Consider the following 19,705-nt stretch of genomic DNA (forward strand, 5'->3'; position numbering starts at 1 on the left):
TCTCTGAGATGAATAAAATCACTTCCAACTATAAAATAACTATTTAAAAAAAGACCCAGCCTTGCACTAGGTTACCCCCCGCCCCCCCCCCAGCTTCCGCACTAATATTACACACCGCCATATTCAGTCAGAAACAAAAGCTGGAGAGAGGAATGTAATTATTGGCTGGGGAAGAGGTCAATGGTTTAAGTCTTCACAATGATTAAATGGGGTAAATTTTCATTTATCTAAACTTGTCTGTAGGACAACAGCTTGACAACATAGAGGGTACTCAAATGGTTGAGAAGTGGTGTAATGTTGAGTGTGACATGCGTGCAAACGGACTCCATGTCTGTGACAATTGACACCAAATGTAGATGAAGAGGACTAATAATACATCTTCGGGGAACTCTGGAAATAAAGTGTAGGTGTGAAATGGAGCTATTGCTGGCTACTTAAAAGCAAATTACTGCGGATGCTGGAATCTGAAACCAAAAAAAAAAGCGGGAAAATCTCAGCAAGTCTGGCAGCATCTGTAGGGAAAGAGCTAACGCTTTGACAATGGGTCACCTGGACTCGAAACGTTAGCTTTCTCTCCCTACAGATGCTGCCAGACCTGCTGAGATTTTCCAGCATTTTCTCTTTGATTGCTGGCTACTTGTTCATTTGTTGTCACCATAGCCTTAGTGGGACCATTGGTATTGTCTTGCTTCTTCTTTGGCTTTCTTCAAGCCTCCCTCAGCCTACATCGCAATGTTATCCACCCGTATGATTTTTCTTTTGATTTTTACCCTCAACTTCTGCTTCGATTGTTACCAAGGCAATGCTGTCGGGTCTCATTTCCAATGCCTCTATTGCTCTCTAACTGTACTCCGTAACCCTTTTGATTCTTTAACTTCTATTATTGATCTAACCTACTCATTTGTCATTGTCTAGCCAGCCAATTCTGAACATCCTATACCAGACCCGCATTTCAAAAACTGTTCCCCCCTCATCCCCAAAATTCCACACTAGTGACTGTATTGGGCAATTTTTCAACTTCCTGAAGCTTTGTACTTCCAGACACTAAAACAACTGATCACACATCTTGCTACAGCTAATCTAACCTGGATTTCATTTTTGAATGTAATTTTGGTGTTCATCCAAAGGTGCTAGAATTTTTCCAGCCACTCAGTTTTTCCAATCTTAACTTTATCAGGGTGGCAGTGGTTAGCACTGCTACATCACTGGACCAGGGACCCGGGTTCAGTTCTGGCCTTGGGTGACTGTGCGCTCCAATATGCCCCCCATCGACACACACTGTTCCAATAGATACAATAGCAAGCCATCCGTATGCCCTATGCTCTACCCCCCTGCACTATCCCTATCCACACCTCCGAAGTCAATGCGATGGTCAATTGCAAACCACAGGGGAGAACATAGGACATCCCTGCCTGGTCCCACGGTGCAGAGCAAAATAACCCAAATTCATGTTACTCGTGCGGACACCCTCGGCTCCCTGTTCAGCAGCCTTACCCAATTTACAATCGTGGCCCAATCCCAAACCGCTCCAGAACCGCCATCAAATACCCCCACTCTACTCGGTCAAACACCTTCTCGGCGTCCAATGCCACAATCACCTCCATCTCCCTCCCCTCCGCCATAACCACGTTCAATACACGTTTAAAAAGAGCTGCCTCCCCTTCACAAACCTCATCTGTTCTCCCCCTATCACCTTCGGGAGGCACTCCTCCAACATACCTGCCAATACCTTCATCAACACCATTGCGTCCACATTCAAAAGTGATATGGGCCTATACGACCCACATTTTGTCAGATCCTTATCCTTCTTGAGCAACAGGGAGATCGATGCCTGCTCCAAAGTCTGTGGCAACACCCCCTTCCCTATTGCCTCCTCAAACATCCCCACCATCAGCGGCGCCAACTTATCTTTAGATTTCTTGTAATACTCCACCAGAAACCCATCTAGCCCTACCTGCCCCTGCCATCCTCCTCCCAATTGCATCTTTTATCTCCTGCTCCGCTATCGACCCCTCCAATGTGACCCTGTCTCTATCTGCCTTTCTATCTCTCTCCCTCGTTCGACTTCTGAAGCTTCTGATCAGCTGTGCCAATATTTTAAGTGGCTTTTGTATTGTTTTTGGTTTGAGAATGCTCCCGTAAAGTGGCTAGGTATTTTACTATGCTAAGGGTGCCATTATAAATTCAAGTTAATGGGATTAGATAAAGGCCAGGAAGAGACTTGCATGATCACAAACACCAACATGATCCTTGTTGGATTGAATGGCCAGTTAATGTTGTAAATGTTATTAAATATCTATAAATATATTTTCTTAAATTTAAAGTGTCCAATTAATTTCTTTCCCCAATTAAGGGGCAATTTAGGGTGGCCAATCCACCTACCTTGCACATCTTTGGGTTGTGGGGGCGAGACCCACAGATGTGGGGAGAATGTGCAAACTCCACACAGACAGTGACTCGGGCCGGGATCAAACCTGGGACCTCGTCGCCGTGCGGCAACAGTGCTAACCACTGCACCACCGGAAAAAATAAATAAATGAAAGCGCCTGCTTTATTCTCTTTATCCATTCCTCCATCCCCAAAATGTAGGGCTTCATGTCAAGCAGCACTTAAGGATGGTGGCAAGGCAGATGTTCTTTCCAGAGCATCTCTCCAGGCCTCCCGGTGGGCTGACAGGCCACACACACACAGCCTATTTATGCAAATTCTCTGCGATTTCAGCTGCAAAGTTCTTACTTGTGCTTCATTTGCATGTGCTGTGTCTTAAGGTTACCAAATCAACCATTTAAGCTCAGGCAGTGAATTTCATAATGTCCAGTGATGTAGGTAGACAAAGTCAATTTGAGATATCAGAATTTATGGTAAAACGTTTTATTGTAGTTTCTTTTTCATGACCATTAACAGGGACACAGGAGAAAGCCAGGTGTTTTAGTTTCCTTCTTACAAGAACAAAGCAATCTCCCAGTTTAGACAAACCCCAAACTGTGAGCAGAGGCGAAACAGAAACAGGGTACTGCCTCTGTCCCACATCAACATCAATTAAATTCCTGATCTTATTTGGTATAGTAACACAGACCAGTTATTTGATTACTAACGCTTGATATCAACTAGTCTCCCTGTTTCTATGCAAAAGGCATATATACAGTACCAACAATTAACATTTCCACCTTGATGCATTAATATACTTTTAAAAAAAAAAGTCAGCCGTTCTCTTTTTCATTCGGCATAACACAGGGTGCCCTTTGTGGGAATAACAGTGATATTTATTTTTTAGGCACAAATCTGTTAGTTTCTGGAATAGGGAAAAAGTGTTCCAAGGCTGCAGTGCTCCACAGCATCAACAAACTTGTACTGAAAGGTTTAATGAAAGCCAGCACTCATGGCACTCAAGTGTTTCAGTTGTATAGCTTTTTTCACAGATTTTCTTTCTAACATATAAAGGCAAATAAACTTACAAATTTCAAATTAGCACTGATGTAAGATGCTGTCTGAGTTTAAATCAAGCTCCTATAAGGTTGAGAAACTATAAGGCTTCCTGCTCATTCACTGCCCCGAGCCTGTGCGTTACCTTTTTTTTTGTATTTTTTTTGTTTTTGCTTCATTTTGTATTTTTTTTAAGCTTTTGATAAAAGCACAGACAAGTGGTAGAACTGAAGATTTGCTTGAAAATAGATAAACTGTGTTCCATTTTGGACTGGGAAACAGAGGGTAGTGGAGGCAGACTAATCTTGCGTAAACCCTCCCCTCCCCAAAGATACTGCATTGGGTAATGTGCTTGCTGGGGGAAGAGAAAAGAAATCAATCGATGACTCCAGCTTGACGAATCTTTCTCTCTGCAGTGAATCCCTGCAAGTAAAACAAATGGTTAATGATTAGCAAACTGGATACATCAGAAACAAGCTGGGTCTTCAGAATTAAACATTTTCATTGGTTAGAAAACTGCAGTTGGCTCAAAGTCAATATAATAAAACTCAGGAGTTATATTCTTCACACTTCACAGCTGCAAGTTTTATGCTCATCTTGAATACCTTTCCATCTTCATTTGCAAGTCAAATAAGCAGCAGTAAATTTGATTAACAGCAACAACCCAACTGTGCTATGCAGACAGCAAACGCTGCATCACTGAATTGACACAAGAGGCCTGGTAGCTCCCCAACAAACAGCTCTCCAGTGGTTCCACAGGGGGCAGGTGCAGACCAACAGCCACTTAAAAAACAATGCTAATGTAATTCCAGATGTTGATTGCTAGCAGGCCATGAAACAGGGGGACAGTCAGGAAGAGGAACTTTAAAAATCTCTTCCTCAGCTAAGGACACAGCAGTCAATCATGGTGGTGCCCCCCCCCCCCCCCCCCCCCCCCCCCAAACCCTGTGGGGATTCAGTACCAAGAGGTCAAACCTACAGTAGGTATGCTCAGTACATCATATGCTATGTTTGTCGAAAAAGCCATCAAGTCATATTTAATTAAATTCGGGAACCACAAATGTTATTTTTCAGCACAAAAATCATAAGGGTAGGATCTTGTGCATTAAATAAAATTCAGGGTTTTATTTCTCTTAGAAATAGAAGTATACTCTAGGCTAATCTTTCGACAGGGCTCCCAGCTGCTGGGGGATTCTTGTTTTAATGAAAAACTAGCAGTTTTTTTTGACACGACAGAAGATCATAAATTGGCAAAGATGGAAATCTGTCTTTGCCAATTCTAACCTGGTGTCCCTGCTGCCTAGAAAAGATGTGAAATACATTTTGTCTGCTGCTTCCCACCAAGCATTCCACTGGGTTAAAATCCTGGAACCCCCGCCCCCCCACTAGGCATTCCACTGGGTTAAAATCCAGGAACCCCCCCCCCCCCGCCCTCACAGCACCGTGGGTGTACCTGCACCACATGGACTGCAGTGGTTAAGGCAGCAGCTGAAAACACAAACCAGAGTCAGCATGGTTTTATGAAGGGCAAATCATGTTTGAGTAATTTGCTAGAGTTTTTCAAAGATGTAACGAGCAAAGTGGATACTGGAAATCCTGTAAGATGTAGTATATCTGGACTTCCAGAAGGCATTTGATAAGGTGCTGCACAGAAGGTTGATAAACAAGGTTAGATCACACGAGGTTATGATAATTTATTAGCCTGGATAGAAGACTGACTGATGGACAGGAGACGGGTAAGAATAAATGGGTCTTTTTCTGGATGGAAGATGTAACTAGTAGGGTGCCACAGTTCAGCCCTTGGGCCCCAACTATTTACAAACCATATTGAAGACTTGGATACAGGGATAGAAGGCTTTGATAGCCAAATTTGCAGTCAATACTGAAATAGGTGGGAAAGCAAGTTGCAATGAGGAAATAAGAATCTTACAAATGGATACAGAGAGGCTAGGGAGTGGGCCAAAATGTGGCAGATGGAGTTTAACATGGATAAGTGCGAGGTCATGCATTCTGGTCAGAAAAATAGGAAGGAAACTTATCTAAATGGGGAGAGACTTCAGGGTGCTCTGGTGCAGAGGGATCTGGATGTCCTCGTGTACGAGTTGCAGAAAACTAGCATGCAGGTAATAAAGAAAACAAATGGAATGTTGGCATTTATAGCTAAAGGAATAGCGTATAAAGGTAAAGAAGTACTATTGCAACTATACAAGGCATTGGTGAGACCACATATGCGTGTGCAGTTTTGGTCCCCATGAAGAAACATGTAGTGGCATTGTAGGTAGTTCAAAGGTGGTTCACTAGATTGCTTCCAGAACGAGGGGTTTGTGGGATGCAGAGAGATTGAACAGTTTAGGCCTATACTCTCTCGGGTTTAAACGAATGAGATCAAATTGAGGTATACATGATGATTAAAATGTATGGATAAAGTAGACGTGGAGCAGATACTTCCTCTTGTGAGGCATTCTCGAACGAGGTCATAGTCTCAGGACAAGGGGTAGCAAATTTAAAACAGAGGAGGGGTATTTCTCCCAAAGAGTTGTGAATCTGTGGAATTCACTACCCCAGAGCCTGGTGGATGCTTGGACAGGGAGTTAGATTTTTTTTTAAAAAAAAACAAACAATTTTATGGAGGTATTTTTCGGCATTGTAAACAGTTACAGATAACAGAAATGTGCAAACATCAATATAAAACCAATACTTCAAATCAAACAATACTGCACATGCCCGCTCCTCTCCCCTATTTATCCTTCCTACTCTAATCTCCCCCCTCTTTCCCCCCCCGCCCTGCTGACATTCACTCTCCCGCGAAGAAGTCGATGAATGGTTGCTACCTGCGGGCGAACCCCAGTACAGATCCCCTCAAGGCGAACTTAATTTTTTTCCATACCCAGAAAACTTGACATGTCCGAAAGCCATAGTTCGGTCTTCGGGTGTTTTGAGTCCCTCCATGCCAGAGGTATTCGCCGCCAGGCTATTAGGGAAGCAAAGGCCAGAACATCTGCCTCTTTCTCCCCCTGGACTCCCGGGTCTTCCGAAACCCCGAAAATTGCCACCCCTGTACTCATCACTACCCTTGTTTTCAGCACACGGGACATGACCTCCGCAAATCCCTCCCAGTATCCCTTAAGCTTAGGACGTGCCCAAAACATGTGAACATGGTTCGCTGGTCCTCCCGCGCATCTAGCGCACTCGTCCTCTACCCCAAAGAATTTGCTCATCCGAGCTACCGTCATGTGGGCCCGGTGAATGACCTTAAATTGCATCAGGCCGAGCCTGGCACATGTTGCGGTTGAGTTTACCCTACTCAGAGCTTCCGCCCACAGCCAGTCCTCCATCTCTCCGCAGAGCTCCTCCTCCCATTAGAGTTTCAGTTCCTCCGTCTGGGACTCTTCCCCCTTCATGAGCACCCTGTAGATGTCCGAGAATCTACCCTCTCCTCTAGAGACTATTCTGTCCTGGATCCCTATTGACGGGAGGCGTGGGAAGGATGGGACCTGTCTGCGTACAAAGTCCCGCATCTGTAAGTACCTAAAGTCATTTCCCCACACCAGCCCAAATTTCTCCTCCAAGCCCCTCAAACTCGCAAAGCCCCCCCCCCTCCAGGAACATGTCGCCCACCCTCCCCACCCCCGCCATGTTCGAAACCCTCCATCCATGTTCCCCGGGGGCGAATCGATGGTTATCACATATTGGAGCCCAGACAGACGCACCCCCCCCACACACATGCCTCCTCCACTGGCCCCATATCCGCAGGGCCGCCCCCACAACCGGGCTGGTGGAGTACCTGGCCGGCGACAGCGGTAGGGGAGCCGTGGCCAGGGCTGCCAAACTAGTGCCCCTGCACGAAGCGGCCTCCACTCGCTCCCAGATAGACCCCGTACCCACCATCCACTTCCTTATCATGGTTATGTTAGCCACCCAGTAGAAGTTGATCAGACTCGGCAATGCCAGTCCCCCCTTGCTACAGCTCCTTTCAAGCATCGCCCTCTTCACCCGTGGGGATTTTCCCGCCCAAACAAAGCTCATGATGATTTTGCCAGTCCTTTTGAAGGACCGTGGGATAAAGATCGGGAGGCACTGGAAGATGAACAGAAATCTAGGGAGGATTGTCATCTTTACAGTCTGCACCCACCCCGCCAGTGACAGCGGGAGTGCATCCCATCTCTGAAACTCAGTCTTCATTTGTTCCACCACCCTAGTCAAATTTAACTTATGCAACCTGCCCCAGTCTCGTGCCACCTGTATTCCCCAAGTACCAGAAACTTTCCTCCACCAGCCTAAATGGCAGCTCCTTCAGTCTATTCTCCTGGCCTCTTGCCTGCACCACAAACATCTCACTCTCGGCCATATTTAATTTGTATCCTGAAAACCGGCCGAACTTCCTCAATGTTTCCAGTATATTTTCCATCCCGGCCAGTGGGTCCGACACGTACAGGAGCAGGTCATCCGCATAGAGAGAGACCCTATGTCCCCCCCCCCCCCCCAATGTCATTCCCTTCCACCCCTTCGCAGCTCTCAACGCCATCGCCAACGGCTCTATGGCCAGCGCGAACAGCAACGGGAGAGTGGGCACCTGTCTGGTCCCGCGGTGTAGTCTGAAATAATCTGACATTATCCTGTTCGTCCCAACGCTAGCTTTTGGGGCCTGGTACAATAGTCTGACCCAATTAACCAGTCCCTCCCCGAACCCAAACCGTCCAAGCACCTCCCACAAATAGCCCCACTCCACCCGGTCGAAGGCCTTCTCAACGTCCATTGTCACCACTACCTCCATCCACCTCCTTGCTCGTCGGGTGCATCATGATCACATTAAGCAATCTTCTCAAGTTAGCTGTCAGCTGCCTGCCTTTCACAAACCCTGTCTGATTGTCCCCAATCACCTCCGGTACGCAGTCCTCAATTCTAATTACCAGGACCTTGGCATCCACATTGATCAGGGAGATTGGCCTGTATGACCCGCAAGATTCCGGGTCCTTGTCCCGCTTCAGTATCAGCGAGATAGTGGCTTGCGACATCATCGGTGGCAGGGTCCCTCTGTCCCTTGCCTCATTAAAAACCCTCGTCAGGATCGGTCCCACTATCTCCGAGAACTTCTTGTAAAACTCGACTGGGTATCCATCCGGTCCCGGGGCTTTCCCCCGACTGCATGGCCTTTAGGCCCCCAATACCTCCTCCGCTCTAATCGGGGGGCCCCAGTCCGTCCCCTGCCTACTTTTGGGAAGGTTAGTCCATCCAGGAACCTTTTCATCTCCTCCGGGGGTTCTGAAGTGTACAGCTTACTATAGAACTCCCAAAATACCTATTTCAGTCCTGCCGGGTCCTCCACTCTGCTCCCCTCCCCATCAATCACTCTACTTATTTCCCTGGCCACCTCCCTCTTCCTGAGTTGCTGTGCTAGCAATCTACTGGCTTTCTCCCCATGCTCATACACCACTCCCCTCGCCTTCCTAAGTTGTTCCACGGCCCTACTCATGGATAGCACCCCCAGTTCCGCCTGCAATCTCCGTCTCTCCCTGAGTAGGTCCTCCCCCGGGGACCCCGCATGCTCCTCGTCTATCCGGTGAATTTCCAAAACCAATCTGTCCATTTCTGCTCTGTCCGCCCTGACCCTGTGAGCCCGAATTGAGATCAGCTCCCCCCTCACTACTGCCTTCAGTGTGAGGCTCTATGGCCTCACACGGGGCGCTGCTGAAACCTCCCCCGTATCGTTCACCTGCAAGTAATTTTGCACACACTTCCGCAGTCTCTCACATATCCCCTCCTCCGACAACAGTCCTACGTCTAACCTCCATTGTGGGCGTTGGTAATTCACCCCCCGACCAGCAGGTCCACCCAGTGCGGGGCATGGTCAGAGATAGTGATTGCTGAGTATTCCGTATGCTTTACCTCCCCTACACAGTCCCTGCTCAAGATTTTAAAAAAATCAATCCTAGAATATACTTTATGAACATGCGAATAAAACGAGTAGCCCCTTCCCGTCGGCTGACTGGCTCTCCATGGGTCCACAGCCCCATTTGCTCCATGAACCCTTTCAGCTCCCTTGCCATTGCTGAGAGTTGCCCGTTCTGGGACATGACCGGTCCAGCCCCGGGTCGAGGACCGTATAAAAGTACTCCCCCCCCCCCCCAAACTTACGTGAGTCTAGGTCCGGGATCTTCCCCAGCAGTCTTTTGATAAAGTCAACGTCATCCCAGTTCGGCGCATACATGTTCACCAGCACCACTCTTCTCCCCTCCAGCTTGCCCCTTACCATAAGGAATCTGCCCCCGCCGTCTGCGACTATGCCCTCCGCCTCAAATTGAACCCGCTTATTGATCATAATTGCTACCCCTCTGGACTTAGAATCCAAGTCCAAGTGGAAGACCTGGCTGATCCAGCCCTTTCTTAGCCTAGTCTGGTCAGACACTTTCAGAGGAGTCTCCTGCACCATAATTACATCCGCCTTTAGAGCCCGCAAATGCGTGAACACACGTGCCCTTTTAACTGGCCCATTTAGTCCCCTGACATTCCAGGTGATCAGCCTGGTCGGGGGGCACACCCCCCCCCACCACCCGGGCCGGCAGCCATAACCTTTCTTGGGGGGGGCCCCCCCCCCCCCCCCCACACACACACGTCAGCAAAATAACTCTTATTTTTTCGAGACCAGCCCCTGATCCCTCACAAAGTCCATCGCTTCCTCGGGCTCGGAGAAGTAGTGGTGTTGGCCCTGATGCGTAACCCAAAGACGGGCCGGGAAGAGCAGACCAAACTTCACGTGCTTTTTGAACAACGCCTCCTTAACTTGTTTAAAGGCTGCTCGCCGCCTGGCCACCTCCTGGCTTAGGTCCTGGTAAATGTGAAGGACACTGTTATTCCATGTGCTGCTCTTAGCGCTCTTTGCCCACTCAGCACCCGCTCCTTCTCCACAAACCTATGGAACCTAATCACCATCCGACGGGGGGCCCCCCCCCCCGGACGCACCTGTCTCGCCTGTACTCGGTGTGCCCCCTCCAACTCCGGTGGTCGCGGACAGGCTTCAGCCCCCATCAGCTGCATCAACAGCTCCGCCACGAACGCTGTGGCATCAGCTCCCTCCGCCCCCTCTGGGAGGCCGATGATCCTCAGATTTTGTCTACGGGCTCTATTTTCCAGCTCCTCTACTCTGTCCAGCAGTCTTCTCTGTCTCTCCTTCAACCCGTTGACTTCTAGCGCAGCAATCGTCTGCGCGTCCGCCTGCTCCTCCACCACCTCCCTCAGCTCCTTAACTTTTTCGTCCTGGGCATCCAGTCTCTGGTTCAGCTGATCCACTGCCTTCTGAAGTGGGTCCAAGTTATCCCGCTTCAACGACTCAAAACTGCTCTTTATCACCTGCAGCATGTTTTCCAGCGCCTGCTGAATCGCCGGGTCCGAGGTCCACCATCTTTGCTCCCAGGTCAGCTTCCCTTGCACCTCGCCTTTGTCCCTTCCTCTCCCGTTTGCGCTGCTTTCTGCTCTCCCGCAGTTCCATGCAGCTCTGCTCGCTCCTTAGCCCCCCGTTGCCGTCCTTTCAGCGCTCCACAGCCCCGCAAAACCGGGTAACCAGGTCCTCAAATCCCGCCGGAGTGAGAGCCCCCGAATGTGCGGCTCACTCACTCATTGCCGCCACCGGAAGTCCGAGAGTTAGGTTTTTAAATTGGTAATGGGTTGAAGGGTAATGGAGAATGGGTAGGACAGGAATTGAGACTATGATGAGATCAGCCATGATCATATTGAACCGCAGAGCAGGCTCAAGAGGCTAAGTTGCTTGCTCCTAGTCCTGATGTTCTAAGAAAGAACTACATGTCTGATTTCATCATCCAGCTCTTGGTCTGTAGCCCTGTAGGTAACAGCATCTCGAGCACAAATCTGGTGTTTTTGATTAATAAGAGGATTTCTTGTTCTACAAGTCATGGGCACTATTTATTATGCACTTTCAAGAACTGGATAACATCAAACATTAGTTTGTGGGGGGGGGGGGGGGGGGGGGGGGGGGATGTAGATTAAGGGTGACTATGGGTAATCACTGATTCTTTTTTGTCATTTGTTTATGTAAACATGTGGGCTGAGGTTTGGGGGTTGGTGGGCGGATGGGATCGTTGTTATTATGGGGATTGACATATCTTGCTGATTGTTTATTGTTGATGGGTGTAAATGTGGGAGAAAATGTGAAAAAGGAGGAGAATAAAAAAAATAAGAGGATTTCTTGATTAATATGGCAGATCAGGGGTTATGGGTAGAAGGGAGGAGAACCATACCAGCAATGATTGAATTGCAGAGCAGAGCCGATGGGCAAAGTGACTTAATTCTGCTCCTATCTCTTATGGTCTCACCACCACCTTCTCAGGCCAGGGAGGAAATAGACGAAAGGATGCTCAAAAAGAAGAAAGGCGAGTGGACAGATCAAATAATGCTACTACACTTCAGTCAGAAGAGAATTAATTTTAAAAACCAACTTCCCTCAATAAACTTGGAGAAAACAACAGCTAAACCCAGGAGATGAGAAAATTCTAGCTCAGATTTGCAGTCTGTGCTATAACAAACAGTATCCCCAGGCCTGGTGGAGAAAGAGAACAGAAGCAAACTCATGAACATTAGACAAGGTAAAAAACAAACTCAACTGACATGTCCTCGGCAATCAAACATTCTGGACTCACCACTAAGAACTATTGAATTGCATCCGAAATCTACTTTTTGTACATCAGTTCACTCACATGAAATCATGTAGGGGGACAAAGGGATGTGCCCAAACACATGCATTATGAGCCAACTCAATCTCTGGCAAACTGCATTATTTAAAATAATAAATTGACCTGTGAAAAAGTTGCTAGTGCTCAGTTAATACAGAAAGTAGTTGTGGGGTCTACAGCTATGCCGTTCGCTATTGTCGATTCAGTCACATTCACAAAACAGAGAGGTGTGTACTTGCAATATCAGCAATTGGAGATGAATCAAATCGAAAACGAGGTTCCTTTTGAATGTCTTATTATTGTGGTGTGATAATGAGTAAATTCAATGTTCCTGCATTCTTTTGACTCAATTTCAGCTGGAGTGACAATGGGTCTTCTACAAACCTCAATGTTCCTCTGAGAAGTGATCCTGCTTTCAATTTTTAAACTTTTGAAACAAACTAGGACTAGGCCATTTGGCCACTCGAGAGTGCTCAGTCATTCATTCAATCATGGCTGATCCGATTATGGCTTCAACTCTACATTCTGCCTACCCCCAACTTCCTTGTTGGTCACAAATCTATTTACTTCTACCGTAAAAATATACAATGACCCTGCCTCCACTAATCTCTGGGGAAGGAGTTCCAAAGATTCATAACCCTCAAAAAACTTATTTGCATCTCAGTCTCTAATGGAGACCTCTAGTTATGGTCTCTCTCAAGGGAAAATATCCTTCCGGCCTGCATTCACCCTGTGAAGTTTCCTCAGCATCTTATGGCTCACTATCAACTCTCAATCTTCTAAACTCCAATGGATACAGTACCAACCTATCCAAACTATCCAAATCAACATTAGGAGATAAGTGTTTCAACATATAATTACTCGCGTACCACTTGACAATCGATTTAAAATCAATTTCTCAGTACTATACAATAGCATTTACCTTTGTGTTATCAGGTCCCTTTGGTTGGCGAAGCACGACCAGTTTTGGAGCGCTTGCGTCATCCAATGTGATGCTCTTGAGACGATGTACTAAACGATCAGGACGTGGAGCTGCCACAGGCCGAACACCCTCACTGCAAGGAGAAATATAAACAATGAATCTAGTGAATTTACTACATGCTAAAAATCACTGTGCACAATTTTAAAGTACATTTTTGGTAGAAGGTAAGCATTTATTGAAAAGCAATTAGGGCCTGGAATTCTTCTCACTAATCTTCAAAACTCTGCATGCTTTCTGGATGGGGTCCTAGCTGGATACGTTAAGAGGAAAATTAGTACTTCAAATGGAGCCTTTTGTGCTTTATTTGTAGGGTGTCGATGGAACTTTGGCTTATGTCTCTTTGCAAAGACAGCACCTCTTTTCCCTCAATACTGACTTGTCTTAAGGTTTCATGAGTGGGGTTTGAACTCAACCTTTTGATTCAGCGGTGACACGCCGCATTCTCACCGTTGCAAGCTACTGATGCTTTCATAGTCCCAAAGAAAGCGGTCAACCAGATTAAAGTGATCTGACTATGCTCAACAATATTCCACTCAAATATCTGCTACTCATTAGATATCCATTGTGTTAGGTAGATTGTTGAAGCAAAATGGTGTGTGTATATTGACCTTGACGGTCTCTGCAACGAGGAAAATGTACATTGCTCCCACCACACTGGACATAACCATGCTTGGGAACGCAAAGCACTTTGCAATGGCGGATACACCAGAAACAGTGAGGCCATATGAAGGTACAACAACCTTGAGAACTCAATGCAATGTAATTTATTTCTGAATTTAACTACAATCCAAATCATAGGATCCTTACAGTGCAGGAGGCCATTCGGCCCATCGAGTCTGCGCCAACTCTCCGAGCGTCCACCCTACCTAGGCCCAATACTCCGCCCCATTACCCCACCTAACCTTATGGACATGAAGGGCAATTTATCATGGTTAATCCACCTACCTACCCTTCACATCTTTGGGACGGTGGAAGGAAACCAGGGGAAACCCAGAGACACAGGGAGAATGGGTAAACTCCACACAGACTGTCAACCAAGGCTGGAATTGGACCCAGGTCCTTGGTGCTGTGAGGTAGCAGTGCTAACTTATGCCACCCTTCGTATTAATGAAGTCAATGATTTGATGTTGGTACATATTGGGTGCCTTTTATACACACTTTATGGAAGGACAGTAGAAGGATTTCAAGCAGCAAGGAATACACAAATTAGAATTACATTCTGCGGAGTTGTTCAAATTTTGATCAGATTACACAGCTCTACCAAAAAATAATAAAACAAAGCTGAACACTTTGAAGACAACAAACCCACAGCCTTGCCGATGAATCTTAGCTGAAGAATCAGTGAACATTTTGACTCCTGTAATGATGTAAGTAAATTAAATAGCTTCCCACTCTGGATAATTTGAGAGTATTCCATTTAGATGTTCAAGTACTCTTTCTCCCCCCACCCCCTTTCCTGTGTAATACGTTATTTGTGCACACCAGAAGCTTACCTGACACGGAATACATTGCAGGCACTGCACTTTCCTGTACGTTGGTTTAAGATGACTGAGAACTCCACCTCATCTCCAGGTTGCAACTCCACACCATCCAGTACTTCATTCACACGGAAGAATAACTTTTTACCATCACCAACTTCATAGTTAATAAAGCCAAACTAGGAAAACACAAAGTCAAGATCATGGGAATCATACGCAATCATGGAATAACCACAATAGGCAATAGAAAAGTGAGGGAATGGTGGCATTTGGATTGAATAACATTTTAAATGTTAGAAAAGTACTCTAAAGCATAAGAAAGCCAGTTATGAACTTATATTAGTGAAATAAATTAGTTTTGCTTTTACAATCTCTACTTCATTGTTACAACAGAGTCTCAATTAACATTTTGATTTGCCAATGTTTTTCTGTAAGGCAGTTAGAATTAGCAAATTCAGTTCTATTTCAAAATTTATACTGAAATGTATAATGGTTAGTATTTGTTCATTGGTCAATTAAAAAAGAAATCAATGAATAAATCTTGGAATGGTATGTGCTGGTTGGCAACGGTGAAGAAGTCAAATTAACACGACACAGATCTAGTGTAATCTTATATTCCCCGATACACCCTTTTCAAAAATGCAGTACAAATCGTAGATTGCCATGGAAACCATTACTGCAGTGCTTGCTGCTATGGGCTAGGTCATACTGAAAAAACCTTACTGCAATTTTACAAAAATGAAGTCAAGTCATCAAACAGTTTAGAATTCTAAAATAACCATTGTTAAGTGCTCACATGTTCTAGTTATAAAGTAGCCATTTAAAAAAACTGTACATAAGTAATCCCTTATTTGGAATGCAGGGAGTAGTCAAGGTTTAAAAAAAAAAGTCCGTCTATAGTCGCTCTTACACAAATTACAAACTTGTGCTGGTCAAATAAAATATTTTCCAAAGAAATTATGGAATTGCGCAGAATAAAAAGCATGTGTTAATTGTCAAATTCTATGCCGACCTCCGCAGGGTGTAATGGACAAGAATTCTGACCACACGGAGAAGAGGAACTGAAAAACCCAAACGCCCAGCAGTGGTCATTTCAGGGTGCTGCACAGATAGAACCTTTGGTTGCATCTGAAGTGGAACTAGATAAACAACTCGAATTTTGAAGGTGATGGTGGTGGATGGGGGTGGGAAAAGAGAGAGAAAGATAAAGCAAAGGAATTGATGGTATTTTGATTTTAGAACAGCACAAGAAAGCCGGTTTTTGGTTAAATAAATTAGCTTTCCGATTATATGCTCTACGTCAATGCTACAATAGGGTTAATTCCTTTTGTTGATTCACAGGACAAAAAATCCCGAAACTATAATTTTCATTTGCCCATTTTCTTCTGAGTATTATCAAACTCAGTTCAATATAAATTTTTAAAAAGTAAATAGATTTTTAGAGTGTCCAATTATTTTTTTTTCCCAATTAAGGGGCAATTTAGCATGGCCAATCCACCTAACCTGCACATTTTTGGATTGTGGGGGTGAAACCCACGCAGACACGGGGAGAATGTGCAAACTCCACACGGACAGTGACCCAGGGCCAGGATTCGAACCCGGGACCTCAGCTCCGTAGACCCAGTGCTAACCACTGCGCCACATGCCACCCTGTTCAATATAAATTTTAAAGTAGAAATGTAAAATGGATAGTATTTGTTCACATCAGTAAAAGAAAATGCCAAGACATTCCCTTTGTACTGAAAACCTAAAATTCAATAAAACAAGGAGCAACATTTAAACTTTAAATAATCAAATCTTATTGCTACATTAATCTTGATGCTCAAGTAATCTGTAGTAGACACCAATTCTGACTGAGCAGCATTTTTGGGAAAAATCTACTTCCACATATTTGCCACCAACTAGGGCACAGCTACTTGAAACCCCTAATTTTCCAGATGGAAGCACTTAGTTAGATTTCCAAAGATCAGGAACTTCGATATGGAACTTTCTGGGTGCATTTTTAGACGAATACAGAAACCTTTACACATGTTTCCACCCCCCCCCCCCCCCCCACACAATTATTTCACATTATATTTAGTTACACAGTTCAAATCGGTGGTCACAGATACTCAAAGTGACCAATGTGTAGTTGGAACAGGCACATCCATAAAAGGAAAAAGTCTGCTTTTAAATTGGCACACACAGATCCGCGATTTCTACTAAATTTGGAGCAGAAATCAGGGGTAAAGAGCAGAGGCTGGCAAGAATACTCAGTTTTGCTGCAACGGGGTGAAAAATACTGCACTAATTTAAAGGTTTAAGATGTTTTCTAACCAAGGTCATAGCCAGCAAAGTGTGTAATAAGAATCATTTAACAACTGCTAACACATTAATGCTACAAGTACACAGCTAGTAATTAGGCGGAAGTGGGAGCTAGTATCTGCTGTCATGGAAGGAAAAGCAAGTTTCATCAAGGCGACTCTGAAGGAATCCAGTTTCATCTAAAAATCCAAAATTTAACAGTTCAAAATCTACCACTGCACCAAGTCTTCACGCTTTTAGTTGAAGATAGATCAATGTTACCAGTCTCCGCAGTTAATGTTACCAATATACATCTTTCACTATGTTTTGCAAGGTGATACGAAAATAGGTTGCTTATTTATGACTGAGAATTTAAAGCACCAAACAGCCTTCTCTCATGAAAGGACGTGGGAGCAAATGCATTTTGGCTATTATAGGAAAACAATGAGTAGGTCACACTGCCCCTGGAGCCAGCTCGGCTATTCAATAGGATAATGACATCAACTCACTTTCCTGCCTGATCCCAATTCCTTGGAGATGAGAGATTTGGGGATAAGGAGAATGAAGTTGATATAAAACCAGTCATGACCTTATTGTACGGCAAAGTTTGGAGGGGCTAGATGGCTTATTTCTGCCCTTATTTCAATGTTCTTATAGTAGCTAAAGTATCTATGCCCAGAATCCCCATGATCCTCTTTGCACCCCTAAAATCTGGTCTTGAATATACTCAATGACTGAGCATCCACAGCACTCTAGGGTAGAGAATGCCAAAGATTCACAACCTTCCAAGTAAAGAAATTTCTCACCTCATCCTAAATGAACGACTCCTTGTTCTGTTAATGCTACACAAGGAAATATCAACTTCCAAAACTGAAAACAGCACCTGAAGCTGACCATCTATTCATTCCACTGTTATGTGCTTACATTTCCAAAACTCAGCAGTGGCTGGGGCTGAAAGTATAGCAGCTTTCTTTGGCAACATTTTCTCAGCATACACAACAACTGCACAAAGAGTGACCTGAATCATGATTTAAATCATTTGAGTCAGCAATTGACAGCTATTCAATACAGCATCACAGCCAGAACCATAAGCAAACATGGTGAAATCAACTAGTTCACAAAAGGAAGAAACACAGAGCTCAATTATAAGGAGATTATTAAATGGGCTGCAATCATTTTCAAACTCAAGTCCTAGCATTATCAGTCTTAGTTACTCAGAATTGTACACCATTACGTGAATATTTGTTGCTGTGGACATAAACATCTCCACAAGTGCTGTTACTTATATTGTGCTTTCACACTGCTGCCTTACTGCATTCTCACCGGAAAAGATGCACTTTCAGCAAAATGGACAGTTCTCAGCTTAAAAAGACCTCAACTGCTCTCCCCACTCATTGTAACATTATCTTTCTACCATCCTAACACCGTTGCCCCAGCTTAAATTGGTGGTTAACAAACAATGGGATCTCCTGGTACTGAACCAAGTAGTACATTTATGCAGAGAGCCACTAGGCACTTACAAGTAACATTTAGAAAATTAATATTGCTGCATACCCATTTCTGAGGCTCATCTGTTCCCATTATAGTGAAATGGACCCGTTAATACCATCACACACTTTAGGTACTTTGCAACATGCATGTAAACTGCCGTGAACAGTGTGTTTCTTCCAATTATTTACTATAAATCAGTGAGGCAACACAAGAACGTTCTAGCCCTATTATCAAACAAATAAATTGAGTATCTTCCCCACACTTATTCACAGCAGTGTGTGTTTCATTGTAATTTTTCAACAATATTGCTATTTTAAAAAAAATGAAAACGCCACTAAAGTTTATTTCTTCAACTCTAAAAAGGTGCATTTAAAATTAATTTAAAGTGTTCATTTTTAATATGAATGCGATTGCCTTGAGGGAACATGCATGTATTTTCATCTCCTGATGATCATTCAGATTCCTCAGCTGCACACTAGCCCACAATAACCATCCAGGTCACAGGTCAGATAATGCAACAAAGAAAATGCTGGTCTGTCCTTATTTAAACTCAGACAAGTGCATAGGTACAGAGAGAATTTCCCACTTTTATGGTCTAATACTGTTGTGGACAGTGCCTCACTCCAGGAACCGGGTTTGGGGGGGGGGGGGGGGGGGGGGGGGGGGGGAACAGGACGGAGAAGAGAGAGAAAGAGGAGAGAGTTATATTTGAGAAGATGCAATTAAGTGAAACCTGAAATTCAATTTCCACAGGAGGAATTCTAGAAAGTTCATGTGTCTACTTAATGAAGCAATTGTGTACAATCTAGAACAGTCATTGACATTAAGCCTCACCTGGTCTTTCACACAGTCCACAGTGCCTCTCCGTAAAGGTGTGGCATCATAGGCCAATTTCTGTCCTGTTAGGGCCACAGTGCATAGCTGGAACTTGATAGTCTCCCCCTTCTGAAGGCAATCTGTTTTGTTTGCCAGGCTGATGATGGCAAAAGGATATACTTCCCCTCGCATTGTCCCTGCAAGGACATAAGTCAACAGCATAAGGATTTGTTTTTCGCACAGGTTATCTGAAAAAGCACTACTGCATCATGGTTTGACTTTTGTGAAGCATTAAGTTACATAAATTATCAGTTCCAGGTTAGCAGATTAAAAATGGCCACTTGGCACTGAAGAACCCAACATCTTTAGGACAAAAGGAAGTGGGGAGAAAGGAAAAACAGACAAATGTTAATACATCAATGGGGAAGAGACAGGGTACCGCTTCCATGTGAGGTGGTAAATTCAAAGCTTGCACGACACCTAGGGTCTTTGGAATTCCAAGCTCAACTCAGGAAGCAAACCCTTTCCAGAAACTCAGGTGCACAGTT

General features: G+C 44.8%; 1 protein-coding gene across 6 annotated transcripts in view; it reads right to left on the reverse strand.

The window, feature by feature from the left end:
- Positions 1-2,855: 2,855 nt before the first annotated feature.
- Positions 2,856-19,705, reverse strand: part of csde1 (cold shock domain containing E1, RNA-binding) — a 146,978-nt gene continuing 130,128 nt past the window's right edge. For all 6 annotated transcript variants that reach the window (XM_072480636.1, XM_072480631.1, XM_072480634.1 and 3 more), the window contains 4 exons: positions 19,176-19,354; positions 14,583-14,746; positions 13,030-13,162; positions 2,856-3,846 (listed from right to left, as the gene is read on the reverse strand). In XM_072480636.1, the coding sequence (XP_072336737.1) occupies positions 3,799-3,846; positions 13,030-13,162; positions 14,583-14,746; positions 19,176-19,354 (524 nt within the window). In that variant the 3' untranslated portion in view covers positions 2,856-3,798. The remainder of the gene's footprint in view (positions 3,847-13,029; positions 13,163-14,582; positions 14,747-19,175; positions 19,355-19,705) is intronic.

This window comes from Scyliorhinus torazame, chromosome 17, assembly GCF_047496885.1.
Source record: "Scyliorhinus torazame isolate Kashiwa2021f chromosome 17, sScyTor2.1, whole genome shotgun sequence".
Lineage (NCBI taxonomy): Eukaryota > Metazoa > Chordata > Chondrichthyes > Carcharhiniformes > Scyliorhinidae > Scyliorhinus > Scyliorhinus torazame.